Genomic DNA, 26,913 nt, shown 5'->3' on the forward strand with positions numbered 1-26,913 from the left:
TTTTGTTATGGGTATTTTCACCCCCCCCCAAAAAAAGCAGACACACAAAGCTTTCAAATAAGGATAAAATAATCATTCTTCCAGCAAGAGCACTGATCAGATACAGAGATGGAGTTTATATTAATTCTTTTCTCAAGGGCCTTTCCAGTCCTAAAACTGTGCTGAAATATCTCGTGGACATGAATTAGATACAAACAAAACTTTATCTGGTTATGAGGTCATGAGACTAATTACCTCTGGTTAAGTGCCAACACCCTCCTCAGACATTTTGAAAGGGCTGAAGGTGGGACAGCTGCACCAGTTGCCAAACGAGGGGACTGATTCACCATTATGGCCCAGAGAAGCTACAGCAGGCAGGAACTAGGGGCCGCTGGCAGAGCGGGGTTGGTTTGGGTCTTTGACCTTCCATGACCCTTCAGAGCACTTGAGTGCTTCCTCAGCTGTGGTTTCAGCACAACTGTGCAAGCAGTTTGTGAATGGCTTCGAACCTATAAGGTTGGCAGTTCAAACTCACCCAGTGGGGCCATGGACGAAAGGCCTGGCAACCTGCTTCTATAAAGATTACAGTCAAGAAAATCCTATGGGGGAGTTATACTCTGTAACACATGGGGTCACCATGAGTTGGGATCGACCGGACTGTACACACTAGGATAACATGTGCACACTAGGATAATGTGGGTAAACCCCTAAAAAGAATGCAACGCTAGGTCCCACCTGCAAAGGAGCTGATTTAGTTGAACTGGGGTGTGGTTCCTGTAACTGTATCTGAATTGTTTAAAAGCTCCTCTGTGAATCTAGTGTGAATCTCCAGTAGCCTACCTTAGAACTACTGGTCTGGGTATTTTCAAAGCTGAACAGCTCATCTGACTGATCCAAATTCTAGGTGGCAAGCACAACTGGAATACCTTCTGGTCCCTTCCTTTTCCTGGTGTCTATCAAAGCTTAAAACACTTAACTGAATGGTTACTCACACACTCATGGTGTTGAAATTGTTTCTGAGTTACGTGAATCAAATTTCAGAGATAGAACCAACCTTAGGAGTAGAACATTCCTCTACAATTTCCTTGATGGAGAGATTTTCTCGTCATCTCTACTCAAACATTTCCAATGACTAGAAATGTGTTATCTTAAAAAAAAAAAAAAAACCAAAACCCAAACCAAACCTGCTGCCTTCGAGTCGATTTCGAATCATAGTGACCCTATAGGAAAGAGAACTGCCCCCACAGAGTTTCCAAGGAGGGCTTGGTGGTTTCAAACTGCCAACCTCTTAGTTAGCAGCCATAGCACTTAACCACTATACCACCAGGGTTTCCACTATCTTTAAAGGCACTTCAGAATTGCACGCTTAAAACAGGTCAATTTCATTAGGGTATTTAAATTATATTTCAGTAAATTTGTTTTTAAAAAAGGTACTTCGTTTCATTTTGGGAACACTGCTTATCATAAGAAATAGCTTTTGGATCAAGGTGCAAAATCAGCCTCGCTGTACTTTATACCTACTGCTCCTAGTTGTGCTGCTGACACCACTCAGATTTAAGTCTACTTCCTCTTGCATTTGACTCTGAATTCTGACATGCTTGGGTTTGAACCCATTTACTTAGCTATGTGGGTCTCTAAAATCAACTCCCTGATCCACAGGAAGAGAAAGTATTTCCTTTGTAGGGTGTTGTGAGGATTGCAGAGCACCTAATACCTCAAGCATTTTAAGATGTTCAATGAATAATATGTCCCCCTTCCCTTCCACTTAAAAGTGGAGGACAAGTCTTTCCCCAAAGGGTCTCCTTTTTCATGCTAAATATCCACAGATGTTTAGTGATCCATAGATATGTACTGGTTCCTCATTAGGTCATGGTTTCTCCATTCTTTGCCAGTCCGGTTCTCCTCCATGAACTGTTTTTAGATTTCATAAATGTCTGTGGTGGCCTTACTTCCACAGCATCAGTGGACTGTGATATGGTGACAATGCTATAACACTAACCACTTACTGGCTCACAGTAAATGTTTTAGGAGCCCAAGATGGCCCCTTGAGTATCAGTTGCCTGTGGGCATTAAACCATATACAGAGATTTCAGAGACAATGAGTCACCTCTTTGTTCAGTCCCTCAGGAGTAAGTAGGGGAATTAGGAGTGGCATTTGTTTTATTACTTGCTGTGCCACCACAGGCAAGCCTGAGGCAGAAGAAAACCACACCAAACAAAAAACAAACCAGTTGCTATCAAATCCATCCCAACTCACTCATCAACCCCATGTGTGTCAGAGAAGAACTGTCCTCCAAAGAGTTTTCAAGGCTGTGGCCTTTCAGAAGCCCTTCTTCCAAGGTTCCTCTGGGTAGGTTCAAGCCACCAACCTTTTAGCTCAGCTGGGTGCTTAACAGTTTGCATCACCCAGGGGCTTCAGCCAATTCTTACACCATGGCAATGCTGTCCCTTTGCTGTAGGCCTCCAGGAACCAGGCACCCACTGCACTGCACCATTACCTAACAACTCTGACCTCTGTCGCATCTGCCTTGTCCTTTTATTTGTGATCAGTGGTGTATCATCCAATGGGCAAGGTAAGCATAGTGCTTACCTTGCTTGCCAAATCATCTGTAGTGAACAATTTCATCTCTGATATGGTGAAACCCCGTGAAATTGTTCACTACAGATTAGTAAGCACAAGTAAGTCTGTGCTTACCTTGCTTATTGGATCATCTGCCCCTGTCAAGGACTATAAATTTGCAAAGAAGCTTTGATTCAATAGAAAGGTGCTGTGGGGTTGGGAGAGAGACAGATGCCAGCCATACCTAGAAGGAGAATCTCCGATGTGGTGAAAAAATGTGAAATTTTTCACTCCAGATGATCTGACAAGCAAGGTAAGCACTACACTTATCTTGCCTATCGGATAATCTGCCCCGTCTGTCATTTAACTTGGCAACATAAAGTTGCAGAAATCAATCGAGATTGGACTCAGGCAGACAGGTTCAAATCATGGCTCTTTTCTCTGTCAGAACAAGCTACGTGGCTTTCAGGAAGTCATTTAACTCTCCGAATATCAGCATCCTCATCTCCAAGAATGGAAATGCCATACCCTTCTAAAGGGGTGACTATGAAAATTAAATGACATATTGCAACAAAAAGCTTAGCACAAGGTCTACTATATAATATGTATCCAGTGAATAGTAACAGTAACTGTTATCACTACAGTGGGGTGGCAATCCTCCATTCTTACACTGGACTCTGATCTGAGCTCTAATCTATTTGGCTAAAGTACTGACCTCTCTGCTTAGTTCTTGCCATCTCTGTCCTCCATGAGAGGTGAAACCTGATCCTGACACAGGAGCTTCCCCCATCCCCTTCCTGGAGTCCCCTTCACTTGCCATTCCTTACAGCCTCCATAGCTCCAAACTCTAGGTCTGTACTTCTCAGCTCCTACCAGCACTTATCTGTGTATAAAGTGTGCTGGAAATCAGGAGGCCTGGATTCTAGGTCCTAGCTCTTTTCACTAGCTGTGTGATCTTGGGCCAACCATAGAAACGTTTTGCTTCCCCTTTTGTAAGATGATGGCATTAGACCACATGATCCCTAGTATCTCCTAGACCACAGTATCAAAATTTCATGACCGTTCCCTACCTCCTGGCTTCTTGTTGCTAGTTGCTGTCATTCAATCGATTCCAATTCACGGTGACCCCATGTGTGCAGAGTAGAACTGCCCATAGGGTTTTCAAGGCTATGACCTTTTGTAAGCAGATCACCAGGCCTCTTTTCCGAGGCACCTCTGGGTGAGTTTGAACCACCATCCTTTTAGCCGAAAAATCACTGAAATCATTAAAAAAAAAAAAAAAAAATTAGGAGTAGTTTTCACTTTCTAAGAGCTTTATTAGAACATCTAAAAATAATTGGGCTTACAAAAGTTCAAGGTCTCAACAGCTTTTCAGGAGCTCAATTGCTGTATAAAATAAAATACTTATATATGAATAGAAACCTGTAGATATGAAGATACTTTACACGTGTATACACAGAAAATACACAGAAAAATATTTCATTATACATATATTTACATTTCATTTTCTGAGCTTGCTCTGGGCTAACTCATGTTGCCTCTGAAATTAAGTAGAATTTAGGATAAAATGACGTAGCTGGGAATTTTTCTAAGTTGTTTGCTCGTTTACAGTGATAGCTTGAAGAAAACATAGTCTGACAAGTTTGTAAATACATAAGGTATAAACTCTTGTCAAATAAGAAAAACAAATTTAAACACCATCTGACAGATTTCATGGAGCCCTGATAGCACCGCTAACCAAAAGGTCGCCAATTCGAATCCATCAGCCATTCCTTGGAAACCCTATGGGGTAGTTCTGCTCTGTCTTGTAGGGTCATTATGAGTTGGATATGACTCATCGGCAATGGATTTTGTTTTTTAGTTTTAACAGATTTCACAATATATTCCACAGATACACTAGGTTTATCCTTTCTTTGTTAGTAAGCTAAAAGTCCTGCATGTACTTCCAGTATATTCTTACAAACCCATTGAACAAACCAGTTGCCATCAAGTAGATTCCGACTCATAGCGACCCTATAGAACAGAATAGAACTGCCCCCATAGAGTTTCCAAGGAGCGCCTGGTGGATCTGAACTGCCAACCTTTTGGTTAGCAGCTGTAGCACTTAACCACTATGCCACCAGGGTTTCCGGTATATTCTTAGGAACATGTAATAATAATTTTATTTCTCCAAAATGTTCATCATACAATCATACACGTATTATTAATTATTCAGCACCTATATCTGTCCTCAGACAAGCAAGTATGGAAGTGTTGTTCATCGCAGCCACTGCAGCAACAGACTATTTGCTAACTGAATGATGGGTAGGAGCAGGGGACCTTAATTTATAGAAACATTTGAGTCCTGGAGCTAACACTGAGAAGAACATGAATAAGTTGCAGGGAACGCAGCTTTTTCCTCTTTCAATTGCCTGGTTCTTTGCAAATTAGATGGCTTTCCATACTAGTTAAGCCAATTTTCTTCTCTGCTATAATATATGGGACAGTTTGTATCCTAAGGAAAGGAAAGAGACAACTATTTGAGTGGTTACTTACAGTGCCTTTGTGGAAATATACTTATGTCATTCACATCCAAATGGTGATAAGCATAAATTATATTTTCTATAATTCAGCTTAATTAACATTACCAGTCTTGATTACATTCACTACCTCTGAACTCAAAAGAATGTGATTTTGTCCAATATACTAAAGGATTTAAGCTTGACTTAACCAAACCAAAACCAAACTCATCGAGTCGATTCTGACTCACAGCGGCCCTGCAGGACAGAACAGAACTTCCCCCGTAGGGTTTCCAAGGCTGTAAATCTTTACTGAAGCAGACTGCCACATCTGTCTCCCATGGCACAGCTGGTGAGTTCAAACTGCTGACCATTCAGTTAACAGCCGAGTGCTTAACCACTATACCACCAGGGATCCTAAGTTCAACTTACCTCTCTCTAAATTACTATTTAAAAGAATGTTTAAGATAAAAAACCATCTGAATTTCCTATATTCTGTAAGTTGACACTCAGAGATACACAAGAACCAAAGGCTTCTACCATCCATTCCAGTCATCTTCCATTTCCTTTTATATCCTTGCTACCGATGCCAAGAATGCTATTCACTTGGCCTACTCTAAGACAAACAATAGAAAAATGAGAGATGACAAGGAGATATGGAGCCCTCTGCTTTCAGCATATACTGCCTCCAATGGGAGTTATGAGGGAAGAGTTTAGTATATTTTAATCTTCAGTTCACTCAGCAAAAATCAGTAAAAAATAAAAATAAGTTAAAAAAAAAAACCACAATTACTTGCAAATATCAAAACAGAGAAGTCCAAACTAATAACTAAATTACTCCAGATATAATGCAGCCCTGGTGGTGAGGTGGTTATCAGCCTGGCTGCTAACCAAGAGGTCGGCAGTTTGAATCCACCAGCTGCTCCTTGAAAACCCTATGGGGCAGCTCTACTCTGTCCATAGGATCTCTATGAGTCAGAATAGACTTTATACACCTAATGGAACTTTTATTTACCACCATGCTCCACTGAAAAAGACTTAAAAGAAAAAAAAAGGGCAACTTACATCATCTGATTTTACTCCCACTCCTCACTTACCAACATGGTTAAGTTCCAAAACCATGTTGTTACGCGAAAATTGGCACTATGCAAACATGGAGGATGACCACATCAGATCGCAAAAATGGAGAATGACTACACATCATTACACAACTGCCAGGTTACATCATTACATAACTGTCAAACTACTGAGAATCATGGCCAGCCAAGTTAACACACAACCTTACCTATCACAGCCAGTGTCACTTTCACCTTGCACGTTGGTGTTTGTTACTGCCAGACGTATGTCGTTAACGCACAAGATAGATAGTATATTTTATACTATTGTCATAAATGTGAAATGTTGGATAACAAGAGAGTCAATAAGTGAGGAGTAAAACCAAACCCGCTGCCATCAAGTCAATTCTGACTCATAGAGACCCTACAGGACAGAGTAGAACTACCCTGCAGAGTTTCTAAGGAGTGCCTGGTGGATTCGAACTGCCATCATTTTTGATTAGCAGCCGTAGTTCTTAATCACTATACCACCAGGGTTTCCATGTGAGGAGTAGGTGTACTAATTCTACAATCATCAAATGTCCTCATGAGGTGTAAAAACCAAGTGCATTTCTCAAGGCAGTATTATACTCTGGATATTAATACATCCAAAGACAAGTAAAGATGGGTTTTCTAGTTATGAAGTACTACTGTATCTACTCTAGGGAAAAAATGCATACTTAGGAAGATCAGAGCATTCTTCCTATCCTTGACAGTCCATAACTGTCAGTGTTTTGTTTTTGATTTTAGATGATACTTTGTTGCTGGAGAAACGTGGTAATTCTCTTCTTGGAGTTATGGCCGACCTTTTTTCTAGCTATCTTTCACCCGAGCAAACAAAGTCAAAGCACGCTGTTGTCCACTGACCACCTTTCTGGTCTTTGAGCATAGCACGCCTGTAAATCTTCCAAGGCCGTAAATCTTTACTGAAGCAGACTGCCACATCTGTCTCCCATGGCATGGCTGATGGGTTCAAACTGCTGACCGTTCAGTTAACAGCTGAGTGTCTTTGGGGCAGTTCTACTCTGTCCCTAGGATCTCTCAGGGCCTTTGCGCATGCTCTTGCTTCATGACTGTTCCTCCCCCAGGTCTTCTCATGGCTCCTTTCTTCTCATCATTCAGTCCTAACTCAAATGTCACTTCTTCACCAAAGCCTTTCCTGATTAGTTGCCACCCCATTTTACTGTCTTCATAGCTCTCATAACTATTTGAAATTATATTGTTGCTGTTTTTGTTTGTTTATCCATAAGAGGAGGGACCTCATCTATTTTTTTCACAATATAAAAAAAAAAATTTTTTTTTTTTTATATTCTTAGCACCTAGAACAGTGCCTGCCACGTAGGTAGGCGTTCAATAACTATATGTTTAATGAAGGGATGAATGAGCACATGAAAAAACAAATTAACCAGAAGTCAACAAAACGTCACGAAGAACACAAAACTTCAAATGAACTTTATCATACTGAACCTTACCTTTCTGTGCTGCAGTGAAAAACACTAGAGACAGTATATCCTAATTTCAGGAAAGTATTTAAGAAAGACCAATATAATAATGTTGTGAATTTGATGGAGAAGTATCAATCTAGTGACACTTCTGTAGAACGCTTACAGATCGCGCCACAGCACCTAAAGAGCATGGAATAGATAGGTGCTCTCTCTGTGTACCTGGTCCTGCTTTATTCTACCATGTTATTAGTCATTTGGAAGGAGAAAAATTTTTAGATTGTAGAAAGGTGAAAAGGATAGCAAATGCACTGGAGAGGAGAATTAGGTAGTAAAAAGATCTCTGCAGGTTGAAAAGATAGCCCAAAACAAACAACTTGACATTAAAAGAGATCAGTCGGAAGCCCCATACTTAATTTAAAAACTCAAGAGTAGACAGAGCGCAGACACTGGGCTGAACAAGCAGCAGCACCTAAGAAAAAGGCTCAGTGTTTTTATCGATTGTGAGCTTCATGTGAGGCAAAAAGGTGGCTTAGCTACCAAAGAACCATTGTAAGAGTGTGAAACTGGACAATGTAGCAAGTCAGGGAGGGTAAACTAGGGTTCAGAAGGGTCTGGAAACAAATTACTTCATTCAATACACACTTTCTAAGCACCTATGATGTGACAGGCATTATACATGGAACCAGGGATGCAGGGATAAGAGACCAACAGTGTACTGTGGGAGACAAACAGAAAACCCTGAGTTGTCATAGAGCACAGTGTTGTAGACTGAATTGTGTCCCTCCAAAACACATACTGGAGTACTGGCCCCTGTACCTGTGCATGTGATCCTGTTTGGAAATCGGGGTTTTCTTTTGTTATGCTAATGAGGCCATGGCTAGAGCAGGGTGGGTCCTAAACCTAATCACTTCTGCATTATTAAAAAAAAGCAGAATAGACACAGAGACACACTCAGTGGGAAGATACCATATAAACACAGAAACATATGGCAGATCCATCTACCAGCCCAAGAACTTTGAGGATTGATAACAGCTACCAGAAGCTGAGTTAGACAAAGAAGGACCTCCCTCTACAGCCATTCCCTGAATTTAGACTTCTAGCCTCCTGGACTGTGAGAAAATAAATTTCTGTTCTTCAAAGCCACCCACTTGTAGTATTTTTTTGTTATGACAGTACCAGGTAGCTAAGGCAGGAAGGGAGGACCAAGGTAGATGAGCAAACTGTTTAAAGTTATAGGAGCAAAGAGAGTCATCCAATCTACACAGACAGGCTGGCGAAGATTCTCCAGAAAAGATGACTACTGAGGACAGATGATCTAATTCAAAGGGTGCTGTGAAAAGTAAGAGAAATCAACACTCAGCACAGTGCTACATTTAATAATAATGTTGGCTACTAGTATTATTACTAGTATAATCAATATTGTTGTTGTTGTTATTACAAATGGACGTACCCTGACAGATCATCCTTAGAGTAGAATTCCATTTAATACATGAGAAGGAATGATGAAGGCAGAAAAATCACCATTATGTAAACATGACAGTAATAACTGCTGCAGGCAAGAATCATAGACGGGATGTTAAAATCAGTGGGCAAACATGTGATGAGAAACAGGCTATGTGCATAGTCTCAAAGTCTCTCCCCACAAGATACTGATTCAACAAAGGGACAAAAGTAACTTCACAGTGAAGCCTGGCAGGGACCACCTGGATCAACAGATCAAGGTTAACATCACCAGTGATAAGACATCAATGTCATGTACCTCTTGGTATGATGAACTGACAAAAGTGCATCGCTTCTGTGGTAATCTTGCCCAAATGCATAACCTCAACCTAATCATGAGAAAATACCAGCAAACTCAAACGGAAAGACACTGTACAAAATAACTGGCCAGGATGCTTCGAAATCATGCAAGACAAACAAAAACTGAGAACTATCATAGACTAGAGGAAACGACATGCTGTGTGGGATCCCGGACCTAAAAAAGGACATTAGCAGGAAAACTGGCAAAATTGGAAGGTCTACAGATTAGTAACAGTACTGTACCAATGTTAATTTCCTGGTTTCCATAACTGCTTTACGGTAGTAACTAAGAGTTTACATTAAGGGAAGAAAAAGGGTATTTGAGAACTCTCTATACGGATGCACCTGAGGCAAGAAGAACCAGAGATTCTGTCAGATTAGAGGAATGAGGGGAGGCACAGTCTCTTAATAACTACTATATTTAACAAGCATGTACCTTACTGGAAGAAGCCCTGGTGGCGCAGGGGTTAAGTGCTTGGCTTTGGTCTGTGGTTGGAACCTGCCAGCTGTTTCATGGGAGAACCATGTGGCAGTCTGCTTCTACACAGATTTACAGCCTTTGATACCCTATGGGACAGTTCTACTCTGTCCTATAGTGTCACTATGAGTCAGAATTAACATGATAGGCAATGAGTTTGGTTTTGGTTTCTACCTTATTGGGTAAGGAGAAATTTTACTGAGTGAGCTAGACTACAAGGGCTACCACATCATTCTTCCACTACTTAAACCCCTATGAAGGAAGCTGGGAAGAAAAAGGAAATCCTAAATGCAACTGCTATCTCTTGTTGTCGTTGTGTGCTGTAGGGTCGATTCCAACTCATGGCGACTTTTGAGACAGAGTAGAACTGCCCCATAGGGCTTCCTAGGTTGTAATCTTTACAGGAGCAGACTGCCCGTGGAGTTGCTGGTGTTTGAACCTCCAGCCTTTTGGTTAGCAGTCCAGTGCTTAATCATTGCACCACCTATGCCGCCTGGCCTTCTTTGCTGACTCTTAAAAACCAAACCAAACCCACTGCTGTTGAATTAATTTCGACTCACAGAGACCCTTTACTACCCTCTCTGGGCCTCTTGAGAAAAGCATCTCTCTATTTTAAGGTAGTCTCTCCTACTCTTCAGAGATTCAATGAATCCGCAGAAAGAGAAATCTTGTGATATTTAAGTTCCTATTAACTGTCATGGGTGTGGCATTATACTCTAATACATGGGAGAGGGAATTTCAAAGATGAATGAAATTCATCATGGATGATACATGACTAAGGAACAGATTCTCACACCTTCCCTCCTTTCCCACCTCTTAACTCTTCCTCACGGAGATAAAGGGATAGAAGTAAACTGAAAATCAGTGAGGTAAAGTATCTCAACCAATCAGAATAATTTTAACTTGTGAAGACCAAGGAAAACGGCATTTGTCTACATGTCCAAGAAACACCTAGTTACATCTTAAGAAAACTGGCAAACAAAAGTAAAGGAACTGTGCTGTGTAAACTTTCACTGAAAACACAGTAAAATACTATTTAAAGGAAAGAAAAAGATAAAGAAACCTGGGCAGTGGTCTTAAAATAACGTTCTGCTTACTCTCCTGCCTCCACAGCCTGCGGTTTGAAGCCACAGTTTGAGGAACTGTGGCACCTGTCCGAGACAGCTGGGCACTGTTTCCTGTACACAGGAAGGCCACACACCGGGTCTTCACTAACGCCTGGCATGGCAGGTGAGGGCGCTAAGGCAATCATTGCTAGGCTCCTAAGCACAACGTGTTCAATCCATCTACGCACACGAGGTTAAGGAAAGACAGTAAATACTAGCAGTAGTAAAATACGGATTCTCTGAAGGATCTAGAAAAGCATTTCTTAGTGTACATAAATAGAAAAGTTATTATTGCCCTCTTGCACTTTCCAAATACCCCAACTCAAAAACATCTTCCTCTGGACAGTATAATTCCCTGGCTCTATTATTATTATTTTTTAAATAATTTTTATTGTGCTTTAAGTGAAAGTTTACAAATCAAGTCAGTCTCTCACATAAAAACTTATATACACCTTACTGCATACTCCCAATTGCTCTCCCCCCAATGAGACAGCCTGTTCCCTCCTTCCACCTGGCTCTATTCTTATCAGGATGTATTGACGGATTAGGAAGACAATGCTTTCCAACACTGTTAGAAACAATTATCAGAGGCAAAAATAAAATGGAAGGCAGAGCGATATGTGTCAAGACACACCTCTTCTTATAATTTTTTGGAAAAAAAGATGTGATTCTAGGCCTTCATGTTTCTTTCATGACTAACAATACTTTATACATACCTACATGTGTGTATGTAAATACATCGTATGCCGCATTTTCGTCAGGAGGAATGGCATGAGCGAAGGCACAGAAATAGGACTGAGTTCACTGTGTGTCGAAGAGTTAAGATGTCTGGTATGACTGACACAAAGAATTCATCCTGAGTCATCATAAGAAATAAAATCAGAAGGGTAGGTTTAGCCAGATTTCAGAGGACACTGAAATCCAAACTGAGTTTGGTTTTACTAAGCAGGCAACAAAGACAGTGCAAATTCATAACATCAAACAGAGCATTAGAAAGTATAATCACATCATGATATATGATACACATGGTGGAGGCAGGGGAGATGGGAGAAGGGGAGACAGGTGACTGGCTGGGAGGTTGCTGCCACAATTTAGCTGGAGGTGAAGTCAAGCACGGCGTACCAACAGGACTGAGGAAGAAAGAACAAATACAATGTCGCAAAAGGAGAAATGCAGGTGGGACTTGTTATATTCTGGATATGAGAGACAACAGTGCGGAAAGTTCAAAGATGAAGCCAAGCTCAAACAGCATAACATCTAAGAACAGTGACTGTTAATACTAATTCTCAGTTACCGTGCCCATCCCTGGTTCAGGACGCATCTGAGAAGTTTTCTAAATCTAATTTCTCTACGTTGTCACACCACCTCTGAGGGGAATGAGCATTCTACTTCACACATTAGGAAACTGGGACTTAGAGACATTAAGTAGCTTGCAGAAGGTTACAAAGCTGAACAAGGTGGGATTTGAACCCATGCTCTTCTCCACTGCTGCCTCCCAGTATCACAGCTTGAAAGAACAGAAACAGCTGCTCTTCACCACAAATCTTTACCTAAATAAAGGCAGTTCCCTTTACACCCAATACCTATCTTTGCATTCATTAGAATATAACATCACATACATATTTCTGGTATCTGGATGTGAATATACATGGCACTTGGGAGTTCTGAAGTACTGAACAGATGTTAGGTATTATTTTTGTTATTATGTGGGCGTTTTCCTTCGGTGACTAATGTTGGGAAATATAAAGGCTCCATTACGCACAGCAGAGTCTACCTCATCCACAGCCCACCCTAAAGATGAACCTATTAAAGCTCACTGTGAGATGGTTTCCCTTTATTCCAAGATATATAGGACAAATGAAGAATCTGTGTTCACACATTAGGAATCCTTGCAGAAGGGCCCATCTGCAATTTTAGGTACAGGCTGTAGCGTGACCAGACGCTGTTCAAACAACATGCCCTACTTTCCTCAGCGATGAGAAGCGAAAAAAAGGTTAACATGAAACATCTCTAAACTAGCTAGTTTGTTTTCCTGTAAACTTTACCTACAAAGTATTAGTAATAATGAGTAAGCAAGAAAAGGATGAAAGTACCCACACGCTGCCGTCCTCACTTGAGCTGCACGCTGGCAGAGGCGGCTGTCTGGGCTTTTAGAGGGCACCCAGTTTTTCTGAAGTCTCTTACGCCTCCACTGAAAGATTCGCAGAAGGCTAATGCTGAACAGGATCTGAGGGATTATTTCACAAAGGAGGCAATTAAGGCCCCAAGAGATGAACACTCAGAGTTCTGCATTTTCTGCCCACTTGTCAATATTCCAATTACACCACTCGTACCACATGTTAGGTGCTGTGGATCTATCATTAGCCTCTTCTGGTTTCCCTTTCTTCCCCTACCCCACCCCACCACCACCCAACCAGAGCCCCGTAATTAGCCATTTTAACAGCAGCCTCAAAGGCCCAGAAACCGCAGCCCAGGCGAGCTCCACCAGGAGCACAGCTGTCCAGTGGGGCACTGCTGAACGTCCTGCACCTGTCCTGACCAGGCCCCCCAAAGGTCTGCTGCTCACCTCATTCTCTCTTACCTTGCTCCATCAGAAAACCTTCCTTCTGGTCCCTTTCCCTAAACCTCCAGTCTTGCTTGGGTCTCTCCCCCTTTCTAAAAAATAAAACCCTCTTTTGATCCTACAGTCCCTCCACTCTACCCATCATACCACCATCAAAGGTGGTTTCTGAAAGTACACCCTGGAACACCCCCTTAAAGTCCCCAATGTCTGTTGAATAAAGTCTGAACCCACTTGGCTGGTAGTTGAAGCCCCTTCATTATCTGCCCCCATCCTTTCTTCTCGCTCCACATTTCCCTATATGCCCTGCACTCCTTACCAAATAGAGCCCCATGCTGTTTCCTGGGCTTAATGACTTTTCTGATCTTGGAATGCCTCGGGGCTCCTCTAGTTTTCTCACTGCCACCTCTTTTCCCAGGCTCAAATGTCACTCTTTCTACACAACTCTTTTCTAGTACAGCAAAATGCCACTTTCTGTCTTGCAATACAAAGTTAATTATTCATTAATTCAACCAACATTAAAATTTAGTACTTTGGCACCAGGTGGAAACCCTGGTGGTATAGTGGTTAAGAGCTACAGTTGCTAACGAAAAGATCGGCAGTTCGAAACCACCAAGCACTCCTTGGAAACTGTACAGGGCAATTCTGCTCTGCCCTATACGGTCACTATAAGTTAGAATTGACTTGATGGCAATGAGTTTGGTTTGGTTTGGCACCAGGTACTCTACTGGAAATACATTATCATACGGTGAAAAATTTAAACAGCAGTATGTGTGCTTCAGCGTTATGTCCCTGGATGGTACAAATGGTTTGCGATCAACTGCTAACCCAAGGGTTCGTGGTTCAAGCTCACCCAGTGGCACCACAGAAGAAAGACCCGGCGATTTGCTTCTGTAAAAATGACAGTCAAGAAAACTCTATGGAGCAGTTCTACTCTGTAACACGTGATGTCGCCATTAGTTGGAATCAACTCGAATGTTTGGGATGTGTACTTCAAAAGGTACTATAATAGACAGTAAACTCTCTGAAGATGGGGAATGAGCCTTTTTCTTCAGCATTTCCCACAGCATTTATTATTATCTATGGACTCAGAACTCTTAGGTGTCTCAACTATAAAATAAACATACCAAAAAAACCTGTTACCATCGAGTTGATTCCGACTCATAGCAACCCTATAGGACAGAGTAGAACTGCCCCACGGAGTTTCCAAGGAGCACCTGGTGGATTCAAACTGCCAACCTTTTTGGTTAACAGCTGTAGCACTTAACCACTATGCCACCAGGGTTTCCAGAATAAACTTAAGTATATTTGTAATTTCTCTGTTTATCCTGGAGTGGACTGACATAAATTGATTTTTTCAAAAATTCCCAACAGTCAAGGAAGCAAGGAACAAACTCTCAGGACAGCTGGGATATGTCCTCCTTGTTCATCTTGGTGTTCCCAGGTCCCAGCACAGGACCTCGCACATAATGGGAAGATAAACATTTGCTAAATAATCATTCACTGCCCTTAAGGAATGTGTCTTAACCAACTGCCAAGGCTTCCAGTCTCCTCTCCCAGAGCTTGTAGAAAAGAAGCTGTGTGGGTAGCACCTTAGTACTCCTAATCCCTCCAAGGCATTATCCCACCACGTAGGCAAGGACATGTATGAACAGTTCTATGAACACCTCACAGAAATGTTTAAAGTTACAAGGCCCAACTCCATCTCTTAATTCATGGCCAGGTATACCTTCAGTGTGGCCTTGCTGCTCTGGGCCAAGGGTCATCAGGCCAATGATCACTTCACTCAGCAATCAATTTGAAATGAAAGGCAGAAGTTAAAACTAACCTTCAGTGAAACTGTTCAAGGTGAACGGAATGGCAACCACCAAGAATTCACGCCAAAGAGCAAGACCCAGGGCTCTGGGAGATGGCACATACTCAGCACCATGCTGGTCAGGCCTTCTTCTCTCATAAGCCCCTTCTCACAGCTCCTCTGTGTCTGTGGCTTGGACAACACAGCTCAGTACTTCGTTTACGTCCACCTCACAATACTCATATGGCTTCAGATATTTTCTTGAATCAGGTAAGGTACAGATGCAATTTCATGCATAAATCTAATTTATCTGGCAGATGTAATGTTCTCAGGAACTGAAAACCCCGTTTCCTCTTACCTCCGATGGCACCATAATTAATGCCTCACCACCCTGGGCAGGGGCGCTTTCTGTATTCTCTCTCCACTCCTAATATTTTGCTTCTTCCTCTTTACTCTGTAAACCTAATCCCTCAAACCTCTGCCCTACTAAAAAATATAACCCTGTAGTTACCATCCTCTCTCTCCTTCCTGGCCCATCTGAATCTCTTAAAAGATTTGTCTGTACCCATTGCTTCTATTTCCGAATATCCCAGTCACATCTCAACACACCCCAATCTGTCTTTTGCCCTAAGAACACAAATATCCTCCTGGTTGCCATATCTAAAGGACATCTTTAGGTCTTTATCTTTGCCAAATTTTCAGATATGAGAAACTGTTAGTATCTGGTTCCTGGTGTCCATGACACCACTCTCCCAACTCTTCTACCTCACTGTCTGTTCCTTGTCAATTCTTTTCTCAATGGTGTACCACAGGATTCTATTCTACTCGCTCTTCTTTACATTATATAACTCTGTCTTCCAATGACAGTATCCATTTTCAGTTTATTTATTCATAATTTATATACTTATATATATGAACCCATGACTACTAAATCTGTATTTCCCTGTCAATCAAAACTTTTCATTGTTGTCATCGTAACAGTGGCACCTATTTACTGTGCACTTAGCATGAATATATTCACTATTTCTATAGAGGTATCTTATGTAGTACTGCAGAATTATCTATTCATTCATCTGCAGGGCATTTCTATCTGGATTTCCAGTAAGCACCTCAAACTCGACATGACAAACAGAACCAACTATCTTGCTGTTAAGTCTTTTCTTCTTCTTATAGTGCCTTATAGTTAGCAGCCATCTTTGATCTATCTCAAAGACGGAAAAGTGGTGATCAGGAGGTGAAATACAACTTGTCATTGTATTTAGTTTAAAAAAGAAAAAAGGAATGGAGATGCTACATTTATAAACTGGGAGACTGCACATTAAAATCCTGATTTCTCCCTATTCTTGGAAATGGAAATCGAGCCGCCCATGACCCACAAACCTCACGGTAACAATGACTAGAGCTGAGCTGCATCCCGTCAGGAGATCCTGTACCTGCCAGTTCAACACAGTCCTTACTCATTCTTTATTTTCTGATACTCTCACCTGCCTGGCCCTGTGAAAAGTTGAGTTTGGAATCCTATTTATCTAGTCAACCCAAGCTAAAGTCTGAGCAACATTCCTGACTTCATCCTTTCTCTCACAATCATTCAATCAGTTAGAAAGTTTTACTTATGCTTTAAACATTTCTGAAAACTTTTAGCTTTCCAATTCGCTCTGTTATTCAGTCTAATAATCTGTTAATCCTGAAACACACGTGCGCACACACACACACACACACTAGCTGCTATCAAGTCTATTCCAACTCATGGCGACCCCATGTGTGTCAGGGTAGAACTGTGCTCCATGAGGTTTTCAATGATTTTTTTTTTGTAGACTGCCAGGCCTTTCTTCCAAGGCACCTCTCAGTAGACTCGAACCTCCAACCTTCTGATTAGCAGCAGAGCATGTTTTTTGCAATCTGATTTTAATATTTTCAGTTTCATTTAGATTCTGGTTAATATGCACTTGTCTATTTCCCCAGTTACAATGCAAAAGCAGTACCTCATTTATATTTTTACTCCTTGTGAGGCTAGCATAGTGTGATGGGTATTTAGTAGGTCCCAAATAAACAACTGTGGATTCATTCATGTATATACCGATCAGCAAATCAGTAATTTTAAAGTGAAATGTAGAGAGAATATGATTATATAACACATACCACTAGATCAAATATATCTACTAAAGTGCCACATTTTGTAAGTTAGCCTCACTCACCTATGATTTAGGAAAAAAGAAAGTTTCTTGTACATGATGTTATATATCACAAATTGAACAACTTTTTAATATTTTTGTTGTACTATTTTAAAAGCATACAATATCACAGCATACAAGACCATCTCACCCAGCTTCCTATCCATTTCATCATCCCTAACAAAATCGTCACTATAAATCGGAACCGACTCGACGTGCAACAGGCTTGGTTTTTTGGTTTTAACAGAATTGTCTGCTTGAGCATGTCAAAGGTTTGTTAATAGGAAGTAGACTGCTAGTTCTTAACATGTTTCCTATGCTGAGCTTAAGTCAGTCTTCTCATAAACTTCTACACATTAATTCTAGCCCTGCAATTTATATTAATAAGTGTTCTACCCCAAGGAAATTTATAATTAGAAACAGTCTTCTAAATGCAAGCTGCACCCTGTCTCGACAAGTCCAAACAAAATGAGTGAAAAAATATTGGATTTGTAAGAAAAAAGATTTTATTCCTTACTCTCTGTCAGCTGAATGGGTGTCAATGGGCTGCAGGTAAGTGTGCTAGAAGGACAGTAGATAAAGGCTAGCAGGTGAATGCAGTGGTGAGATACCAAGCAGGGAGGTGCATGCAAAAATAAAGCCTCTAGCCAGACAGCTAGCTGTGCTTGCTGGACAACCTACCCCTCATGGGCCACATCACATCGGAGACTTCGATCCTTCCCTATCCTCCTTCCTTAAGACAACCATTTCAGGCTCTACTTGGTTTCCAGCTAGGGGACATTAACAGTTGACCATTTTCTCGTTCTTTCTACTCCATGTAAAATGAGCCCATGAAAACTCTTAGCAGGTTCAATGCATTTCAGATACATTCAAACACAAACTAGAATTAGAAAACAAAAAAACAGAACACAATGGTCTAAAGGATGGATCACTACTTGCCTAATAAACAGTCCCCGCCACCTGAGCAAGGCTTTCTTCGTATATTATTTGCTTATCAAGGAATGTTGCGACACAGTCCCACAGATCAAAAAGGCAGCCTTGGAGAGTCACTGTGGGCACACAGTATCTGCTGAACACTCTGTTGTTCTAGCCTTGGAGGACAGCTCTAAAGACTAAAAAGCATTGTCACATCATTGTTGCTTCAGATAATCTAAGTAGGTTTCCAAGAGGTTGTGTTCATTGGTTTCCGGGCAGTCTTTAAAAACGATATTGTTTAGCCATGGCGAGTATACAGTACCAGGTTCCTAGTAGGTAACACCAAAGATGAGAAAGTTAACCATCATTCAATTTAAAAAAATCCATAGTGATATGATTCTGCATGTTTTTTTTTCCTTTTTGGATTTCTACTACCATTGTTATCATTTACTCAAACAATTGCAACTCCCACCTCCCAACGTTCCTGCCTGCCCTGCTCATGCTTCTATAAAAGATGTTAAGCTTACTCATTTTAGGAGATACCGACTTGTCTTAAGATAAAATAGAAACACACATCCTTTCTAATATTACTATTGTTTCTTCTGCTGAGAAACAAGGCTAATACTCAGAAATGTTTTGCTTCTCATTAAACATGCCTACTTTATTTGTAAAGAGTTTCTGCAAAATAATCTGACCAGGTATCAGTGTCTACAGTGACCATCAATAAAATCCAGACAATACTGCAGATATCCTATGCTAGACACACCCAGGCTTATTGTAAGGAGTCCAAATGGAAAAACTCTAAACACTGCTGGTCTCCAATCCTAGAGCCTACATTAGCCAGGTTAGTGTACAAATTATCTTGGAAGGTAGAATCTACTCCCTCCCCCAGTCCCCCCAAAAAGGTAAATATGTAAGGATTACATTCCTAGATTAGGCTACCAAAAACACACAAAAAAGTATAAAATAATCATAACGACAATAAGAGCAGCAAACACTTAGAAAACACTTTTTAAGCACGTATACTTAAACTCGTAACAATCTTATAAGGTAGGTACTGTTACTATCCCTGTTTTATGGATGAGGAAATTAAAGCGGAGAGAGACTAAGCAACTTGATCAAGGTCACAAAGCTGAACAGTGGCAGAGCTGGTTCCTACATGGGTAATTCTTAACTACACTAGGTAACATGAGAATTGTTTTTAAAGCTCTTCTAAAATGCCTCCCTTCTGGATGTTCCTTTCCCTAGTCTCCCTCTTTCCAGCAGCCTGAAGTAGACATTAGTCTATATTTACTTGACACCCTACAGTGAACCCCAACCTGAAACTGCTGCTCTATTTCTGTGCTATTCAATATGGTAGCAACTACCCAAATGTGGCTACTTAAATTTCAATTAATTTTTACAGTTAAATTAATTAACAGTAAATATAATGAAAAACTCAGTTCCTCAGTCACATTACGTATACCTCAAAGGCCCAAAAGCCACATGTGGCCAGAGGCTACTATACTGGAGGGAGTAGACAGAAACATTTCCATCTTCACAGAAAGTTCTATTCAACTGTTCTGTTGTCTGACAAACTTCCCTGCAAAGGGCCAGACAGGAAATATTTTAGGCTTTTTTACGGGTCATAGCCATACAGTCTTTGTTGCAATTATTCGACTCTATCATGGTAGTTCAAAAGCAGCCATAAACAACACGTAAACAAATAAACATAGCTATGTTCCCCCAAAAGTTTGATTTACAAAATCAGTCAACTGTCCCACAGCCTGTGGTTTCCTGACCCCCGTTCTAGATGGCTCTGGATTTTTCACTTGGATTTCCCCTTAATTTTTGATCTCCCATTCCTCTGTAATCTTTTCCTCAACCAACAGAGAAAAGAATTGCAGTAGAACTACAGGCTCACTGTGCTCCCTGTTGAGAGAAATGTGTTTCATGTAACTCTCTTTTCTTTTTCTCATCTTTTTCCCTTCGCAAGGGCAACTGCACATCCTCTAACCCAAGTAGTTCTTAAAAAAAAAAAAAAAAAAACTTAGGAAGCTTAAAATATAGATTTTTGGACACCATCCCCAAAAATGATTTAGTGGGTCTGAGGTGGAGCCCAGGAATCTGCATGTTAAATGAACCTCTTGGTGATGCTAATCCTGGTGGGCCATGGACCACAGTATGAAAAACACCAGTAGCCTTTTAAAAGGCTAGGTGGGGGAAGGAATGGAGAGTTAGGTGGTAAGTTCACCTCTAGTGGCTGTAATCCCCAAACCACAGAGAGAAAGTTCTTGCTTGGCCTCAGCAGCCCCAGGAAAGTTCAAGCGACAAAGGACAGAGGAGGGTGCAGCTGAAGCCTCAAGTGGGTACAGCAGAAAAGAACTCTGGGTAGAAGGAAGCCTCAGGGAACGGTGTCTGCTTGGCCTGGAAGGCAGACCAGAAATAAAAGCGGCTTTTCAAAAGGACCTCAGGAACTGACATGCTATCTCTCATGTCTCCCTTACTCCTGGCATGCAGAACTGGTATCACTGGAGCCCAGAGGCACCACAAAGAATACTCAAGGATCATTCTTTCTTTGCATTCTTTTTTTTTTCTATCCTTTATAAATTTATTCATTCATTACTAGCTGTGATGTTGTACAACTTCTTAGTGCCTCGGTTTCCTCATAAAATGAAACAGCATACAAACAGTTCATGTGAAAATCTAATGAACTAATATTTGCAAAGCACTCAGAACACTGTTGGTACAGAGTAAGTGTCGCATAAGAGTTTTTTAATAAATAATACTATCACTTGACATTTAATAAGCACCTCCTTCCTATGTGCCAGGCACAGTGTTAGATGCTAACGATACAGAAATAAACAGAACTTCAAAGGACATGGAAATTAAAATATTGTGGTATATGCTGTAAAAGAAAAAAAGAATAGGAAAGGAATGACGTGCTATACAAAAAAAAAAAAAAAAAACAGACAAAGAGAAAGGAATAACTGCCTGGGAGGCTAACGCCTCCTTTTAAACCATTGACTAGCTTCCCATTTTACTTAAATGTAGAGTCTGTGCTATAGTTCGTAAGGTCCTACCAAATCTGCCCACCCTCCGATCCCCTCCTTCTCTGAACTCATCTCTTCCCTCCTGTCCCCATCACTCACTCCACTAAGACCACACTGGCCTTTCTCAACCACACAGCAGCCATAACGCATCTGCCTTATTGAATCCTTTGGCCAGATGCTTCTTCTGATATCCCATGTGACTTGCCCCCTCACTTCCTTCGAATGTCTCTGCTCAAGTGTCACCTCATCAGAAAGGCCTTCCTTGACCACCTAACACCCTCTATTCCCATTTCTTCTCCTTATCATACCTTATTTTTTCTTATTAACATTACAGGACATTTAATAGGTATCCATAGACTGTATGGTTATTATCAGTACCCATTCACTAAGATATACCAAATGATTAATAACTATTCGTGAAATGAAGCAATAAAGGAACATTTAATGGCTCTATTGTATTATGATAGTAAACGTCATGTAACCAAATATTTTACTAGATAGATTCTGTCGCTTTTAATCATGTGCATATTTTAAAACTGTTGTTGTTAGGTGCCAACGAGTTGATTCGGACTCACAGCGACCTTATTATGTACAAGAGAATGAAATGCTGTCTGGTCCTGTGCCATCCTCACAATCGTTGCTATGTTTCAGTTCACTGTTGCATCCACTGTGTCAATCTATCTCATTAAGGGTCTTCCTCTTTTTCACTGATTGTCTACTTTACAAGCATAATGTCCTTCTCCAGGGATTGGTCCCTCCTGATGTTGTTGTTGTTGTCAGGTGCCGTCGAGTCAGTTCTGAATCATAGTGACCCCATGCACAACAGAATGAAACACTGCCCGGTCCTGCGCCATCCTTACAATCGCTGTCATGCTTGAGCTCATTGTTGCAGCCACTGTGTCAATCCACTTTGTTGAGGGTTTTCCTCTTTTCCAATGACCCTGTACTCTGCCAAGCATGATGTCCTTTTCCAGGGACTGATCCCTCCTGACAACATGTCCAAAGTATGTAACATGCAGTCTCGTCATCCTTGCCTTCAAGGAGCGTTGTGGTTGTACTTTTCCAAGAGAGATTTGTTTGTTCTTTTGGCAGTCCATGGTATGTTCAATATTCTTCGCCAACACCACAATTCAAAGGCGTCAATTCTTCTTTGATCTTCCTTATTCATTGTCCAGCTTTCACATGCATATGATGCAATTGAAAATACCATGGCTTGGGTCAGGCGTACCTTAGTCTTCAAGGTGACATCTTTGTTCTTCATCACTTTAAAGAGGACCTTTGCAGCAGATATACCCAATGCAATGCGTCTTTTGATTTCTTCACTGCTGCTTCCATGGCTGTTGATTGTGGATCCAAGTAAAATGAAATCCTTGACAACTTCAGTCTTTTCTCCGTTTATCACGATGTTGCTTATTGGTCCAGTGGTGAGGATTTTGTTTTCTTTATGTTGAGGTGTAATCCATACTGAACGCTGTGGTCCTTGATTTTCATTAGTAAGTGCTTCAAGTCCTCTTCACTTTCAGCAAGCAAGGTTGTGTCATCTGCATAATGCAGGTTGTTAATGAGTCTTCCTCCAATCCTGATGCCCCATTCTTCGTATAGTCCAGCTCATCGGATTATTTGCTCAGCATACAGATTGAATAGGTATGGTGAAAGAATACAACCCTGACACACACCCTTCCTGACTTTAAACCAATCAGTATCCCCTTGTTCTGTCTGAACAACTGCCTCCTGGTCTATGTAAAGGTTCCTCATGAACACAATTAAGTGTTCTGGAATTCCCATTGTTCGCAATGTTATCCATAATTCGTTATGATCCACACAGTCAAATGCCTTTGCATAGTCAATAAAACACAGGTAAACATCCTTCTGGTATTTTCTGCTTAAGCCAGGATACATCTGACATCAGCAATGATATCCCTGGCTCCACATTCTCTTCTGAAACCAGCCTGAGTTTCTGACAGTTCCCTGTCAACATACTGCTGCAGCCGTCTTTGAATGATCTTCAGCAAAATTTTGCTTGTGTGTGATATTAATGATATTGTTCTATAATTTGCACATTCGGTTGGATCACCTTCTTGGGAATAGGCATAAATATGGATCTCTTCCTCTCAGTTGGCCAGGAAGCTGTCTTCCATATTTCTTGGCATAGACGAGTGAGCACCTCCAGTGCTGCATCTGTTTGTTGAAACAGCTCAATTGATATTCCATCAATTTCTGGAGCCTTGTTTTTCGCCAATGCCTTCAGAGTAGCTTGGACTTCTTCCTTCAGTACCAACAGTTTCTGATCATATGCCACCTCTTGAAATGGTTGAACATCGACTAATTCTTTTTGGTATAATGACTCTGTGTATTCCTTCCATCTTCTTTTGATGCTTCCTGCACCGTTTAATATCTTCCCCATAGAATCCCTCACTATTACAACTCGAGGTTTGAATTTTTTCTTCAGTTCTTCAGCTTGAGGAACACCAAGCATGTTCTTCCCTTTTGGCTTTCCATCTCCAGCTCTTTGCACGTCATTATAATACTTTACTATGTCTTCTCGAGACGCCCTTTGAAATCTTCTGTTCAGTCTTTTATTTCATCAATTCTTCCTTTTGTTTTAACTGCTGAACATTCGAGAGCAAGTTTCAGAGTCTCCTCTGACAACCATCTTCGTCTTTTCTTTCTTTCCTGTCTTTTCAATGACCTCTTGCTTTCTTCATGTATGATGTCCCTGATGTCATTCCACGACTCATCTGGTCTTTGGTCACTAGTGTTCAATGCATCAAATCTATTCTTGAGATGGTCTCTAAATTCAGGTGAGATGTATTCAAGGTCATATTTTGGCTCTCGTGGACCTGCTCTGATTTTCTTCAGTTTCAGCTTGAACTTGCATATGAGCAATTGATGGTCTGTTCCACAGTTGGCCCCTGGCCTTGTTCTGACTGGTGATATTGAGCTTTTCCATCGTCTCTTTCCACAGATGTAGTCAATTTGATTTCTGTGCGTTCCATCTGGCGAGGTCCATGTGTATACTCGCCGTTTATGTCGGTGAAAGAAGGTATTTGCAATGACGAAGCGGTTGGTCTTGCAAAATTCTATCATGTCTGTCAGTTTGTTGTACTGTGGGGCCTTGTGTGTTGCGTGATGCTGGAAGCTATGCCACCAGTATTCAGATACCAGCAGGGTCTTCCATTGAGGACAGGTTTCAGCTGAACTTCCAGACTAAGACAGACTGGGAAGAAGGACCCGATAGTCTACTTCTGAAAAGCAGTAGCCAGTGAAAACCTTATGAATAGCAGTGGAACACTGTCTGATATAGTGTTGGAAGATGAGTCCCCCAGGTGGGAAGGCACTCAAAAGATGACTGGGGAAGAGCTGCCTCCTCAAAGTAGAGCGGACTTAATGAAGTGGATGGAGTAAAGCTCTCGGGACCTTCATTTGCTGACGTGGCATGACTCAAAATGAGACGGAACAGCTGCAAACATCCATTAATAATCAGAACCTGGAATGTACGAACTATGAATCTAGGAAAACTGGATATCGTCAAAAATGAAATGGAACCCATAAACATCGATATCCTAGGCATTAGTGAGCTGAAATGGACTGGTATTGGCCATTTTGAATTGGACAATCATAGTCTACTATGCTGAGAATGACAACTTGAGGGATAGTGTTGCATTCATGGTCAAAAAGAACATTTCGAGATCTATCCTGAAATACAATGCTGTCAGTGATAGGATAATATCCATACACCTACAAGGAAGACCAGTTAATATGACTATTATTCAAATTTACGCACCAAGTACTAGGGCCAAAGATGAAGAAATAGAGGAGTTTTACCAGCTGCTACAGTCTGAAATTGATTAAACATGCAATCAAGATGCGTTGATAATTACTGGCCATTGGAATGTGAAAGTTGGAAACAAAGAAGAAGGATCAGTAGCTGGAAAATATGGCCTTGGTGATAGAAACAATGCTGGAGATCGAATGATCCCTCCTGATATCACGTCCAGAATAAGTGAGACAGAGTCCTGCTATCCTCGCTTTTAAGGAGAGTTCTGGCTGTACTTCTTTCAAGACAGATTTGTTTGTTCTTCTGGGAGTCTATGGTATATTCACTATTCTTTGCCAACACCACAATTCAAATGCATCAATTCTTTGGTCTTCCTTATTCATTGCTCAGTTTTTGTAACCACGAGGCAATGGACAATATCATGGCTTGGGTCAGGAATTTTCAAACTAGTATCTAGTAAATTCTTCCCATGTTAGAAAAAAACCTACAGCAATATCTGAATGTCAAAAGGCATTTGTATTTTGTATCAAATGCAAAAGATTCTAACAAGTTACTTAACTTATAGGAAATGACACTGATATCCAACTTCATTTAGGTATGTTACTTATCCTCATAATATTCTTGAGGAGTAAGGATGGGATAGGCATTTCTCCCACAATATTATAAGAAAAAAGGCCCAGAGTTGGAAATACGAACATCTTTGCCCTCTCACAAGCTCTGCTGAATCATTAGGGCCCGGTCAAATTGCACTTATGGGATATTTCTATTACAGAAACTCCTGAAATGATAATCACCCCTTTACTAGGACAAAGTCTTTTTAGAACTAAGAATTAAATGGATACAGGAATAAACATGTTTACCAAGCAATTCATCCAGCCTTTCCTACCAACTCCTTACCATCTTATGTCTACTGCTTAAGGCGTTATTTGCACTTTCATCTATGAATAGCAATTACACCCTTTAAATGCTACCTTTGGGCTACAAGTCAAATTAAACATCTACAATTCATTTTATCTGTACGCTTCGTCCTGCTAGATATAACACTGACATCATGTGTCAATACGTGCTGAGTGGAGCAGACGGCAGGATCAATAGACAAATGGTAACATGTGCCCCCAATCATCACCAAGCACAGGGTTTTTTTTTAGGTGATAAAGTATGCTGAAGTATAGTAATAATCCTCATTACTCTTGATATAATCAGACACAACCAAGTATAACAACCCTCTCAATAAAGAAAAAATAGTTTACTTCTGAGGGCAAACAAATTCATAGAAACTTACGAGTTTAAAGATTAGATAGTCCAAGTTCATCTCATTACAGATGGGAAAACTGAGGCCCAAAGAAGTTCAAAGCCCAAAGGCACACAAGGCAGTGTCTGGCAGAGTCTAAGCTAAAACCCAAATCTCTTGTCTCCCAATCCAACTTGACAAAGGACAACATGTGGGCTCTACATCTATGAGTTTAATAATCCATATATTGTTGTTAGATGCAGTAAAGTCGATTTTGACTCACAGTGACCCCATGCGACAGAGCAGAGCTGCCTCACAGGGTTTTCGTGGCTATAATCTTTACGGAGCAGATTGCCAGGTCCTTCTTGTGTGGAGCCACTGGATGGGTTTGAATAGCCAATCTTTTAGTTAGCAGCTGAGCGCTTAACCATTTGTGCCACCAGAGGCCCTTTATAATCCATATAAAGGATT

The 26,913-nt window shown here is 41.0% G+C and overlaps 1 protein-coding gene across 3 annotated transcripts in view; it reads right to left on the reverse strand.

Annotated features, from left to right (window-relative positions):
* LRRC8D (leucine rich repeat containing 8 VRAC subunit D) overlaps positions 1–26,913 on the reverse strand; it is a 150,629-nt gene that overhangs the window by 43,790 nt on the left and 79,926 nt on the right. For 2 of the 3 annotated variants that reach the window (XR_010321467.1, XM_064282331.1), the window contains exon 3: positions 3,610–3,795. The exons of the other annotated variant lie outside the window; for it this stretch is intronic. Coding sequence is in view for 1 of the 2 variants with exons in the window: in XM_064282331.1 (XP_064138401.1) it covers positions 3,610–3,640 (31 nt within the window). In the remaining variant the exon portion in view is untranslated. The remainder of the gene's footprint in view (positions 1–3,609; positions 3,796–26,913) is intronic. 3 annotated transcript variants of the gene reach the window in all.

This window comes from Loxodonta africana, chromosome 3, assembly GCF_030014295.1.
Source record: "Loxodonta africana isolate mLoxAfr1 chromosome 3, mLoxAfr1.hap2, whole genome shotgun sequence".
Classification (NCBI taxonomy): Eukaryota; Metazoa; Chordata; class Mammalia; order Proboscidea; family Elephantidae; genus Loxodonta; species Loxodonta africana.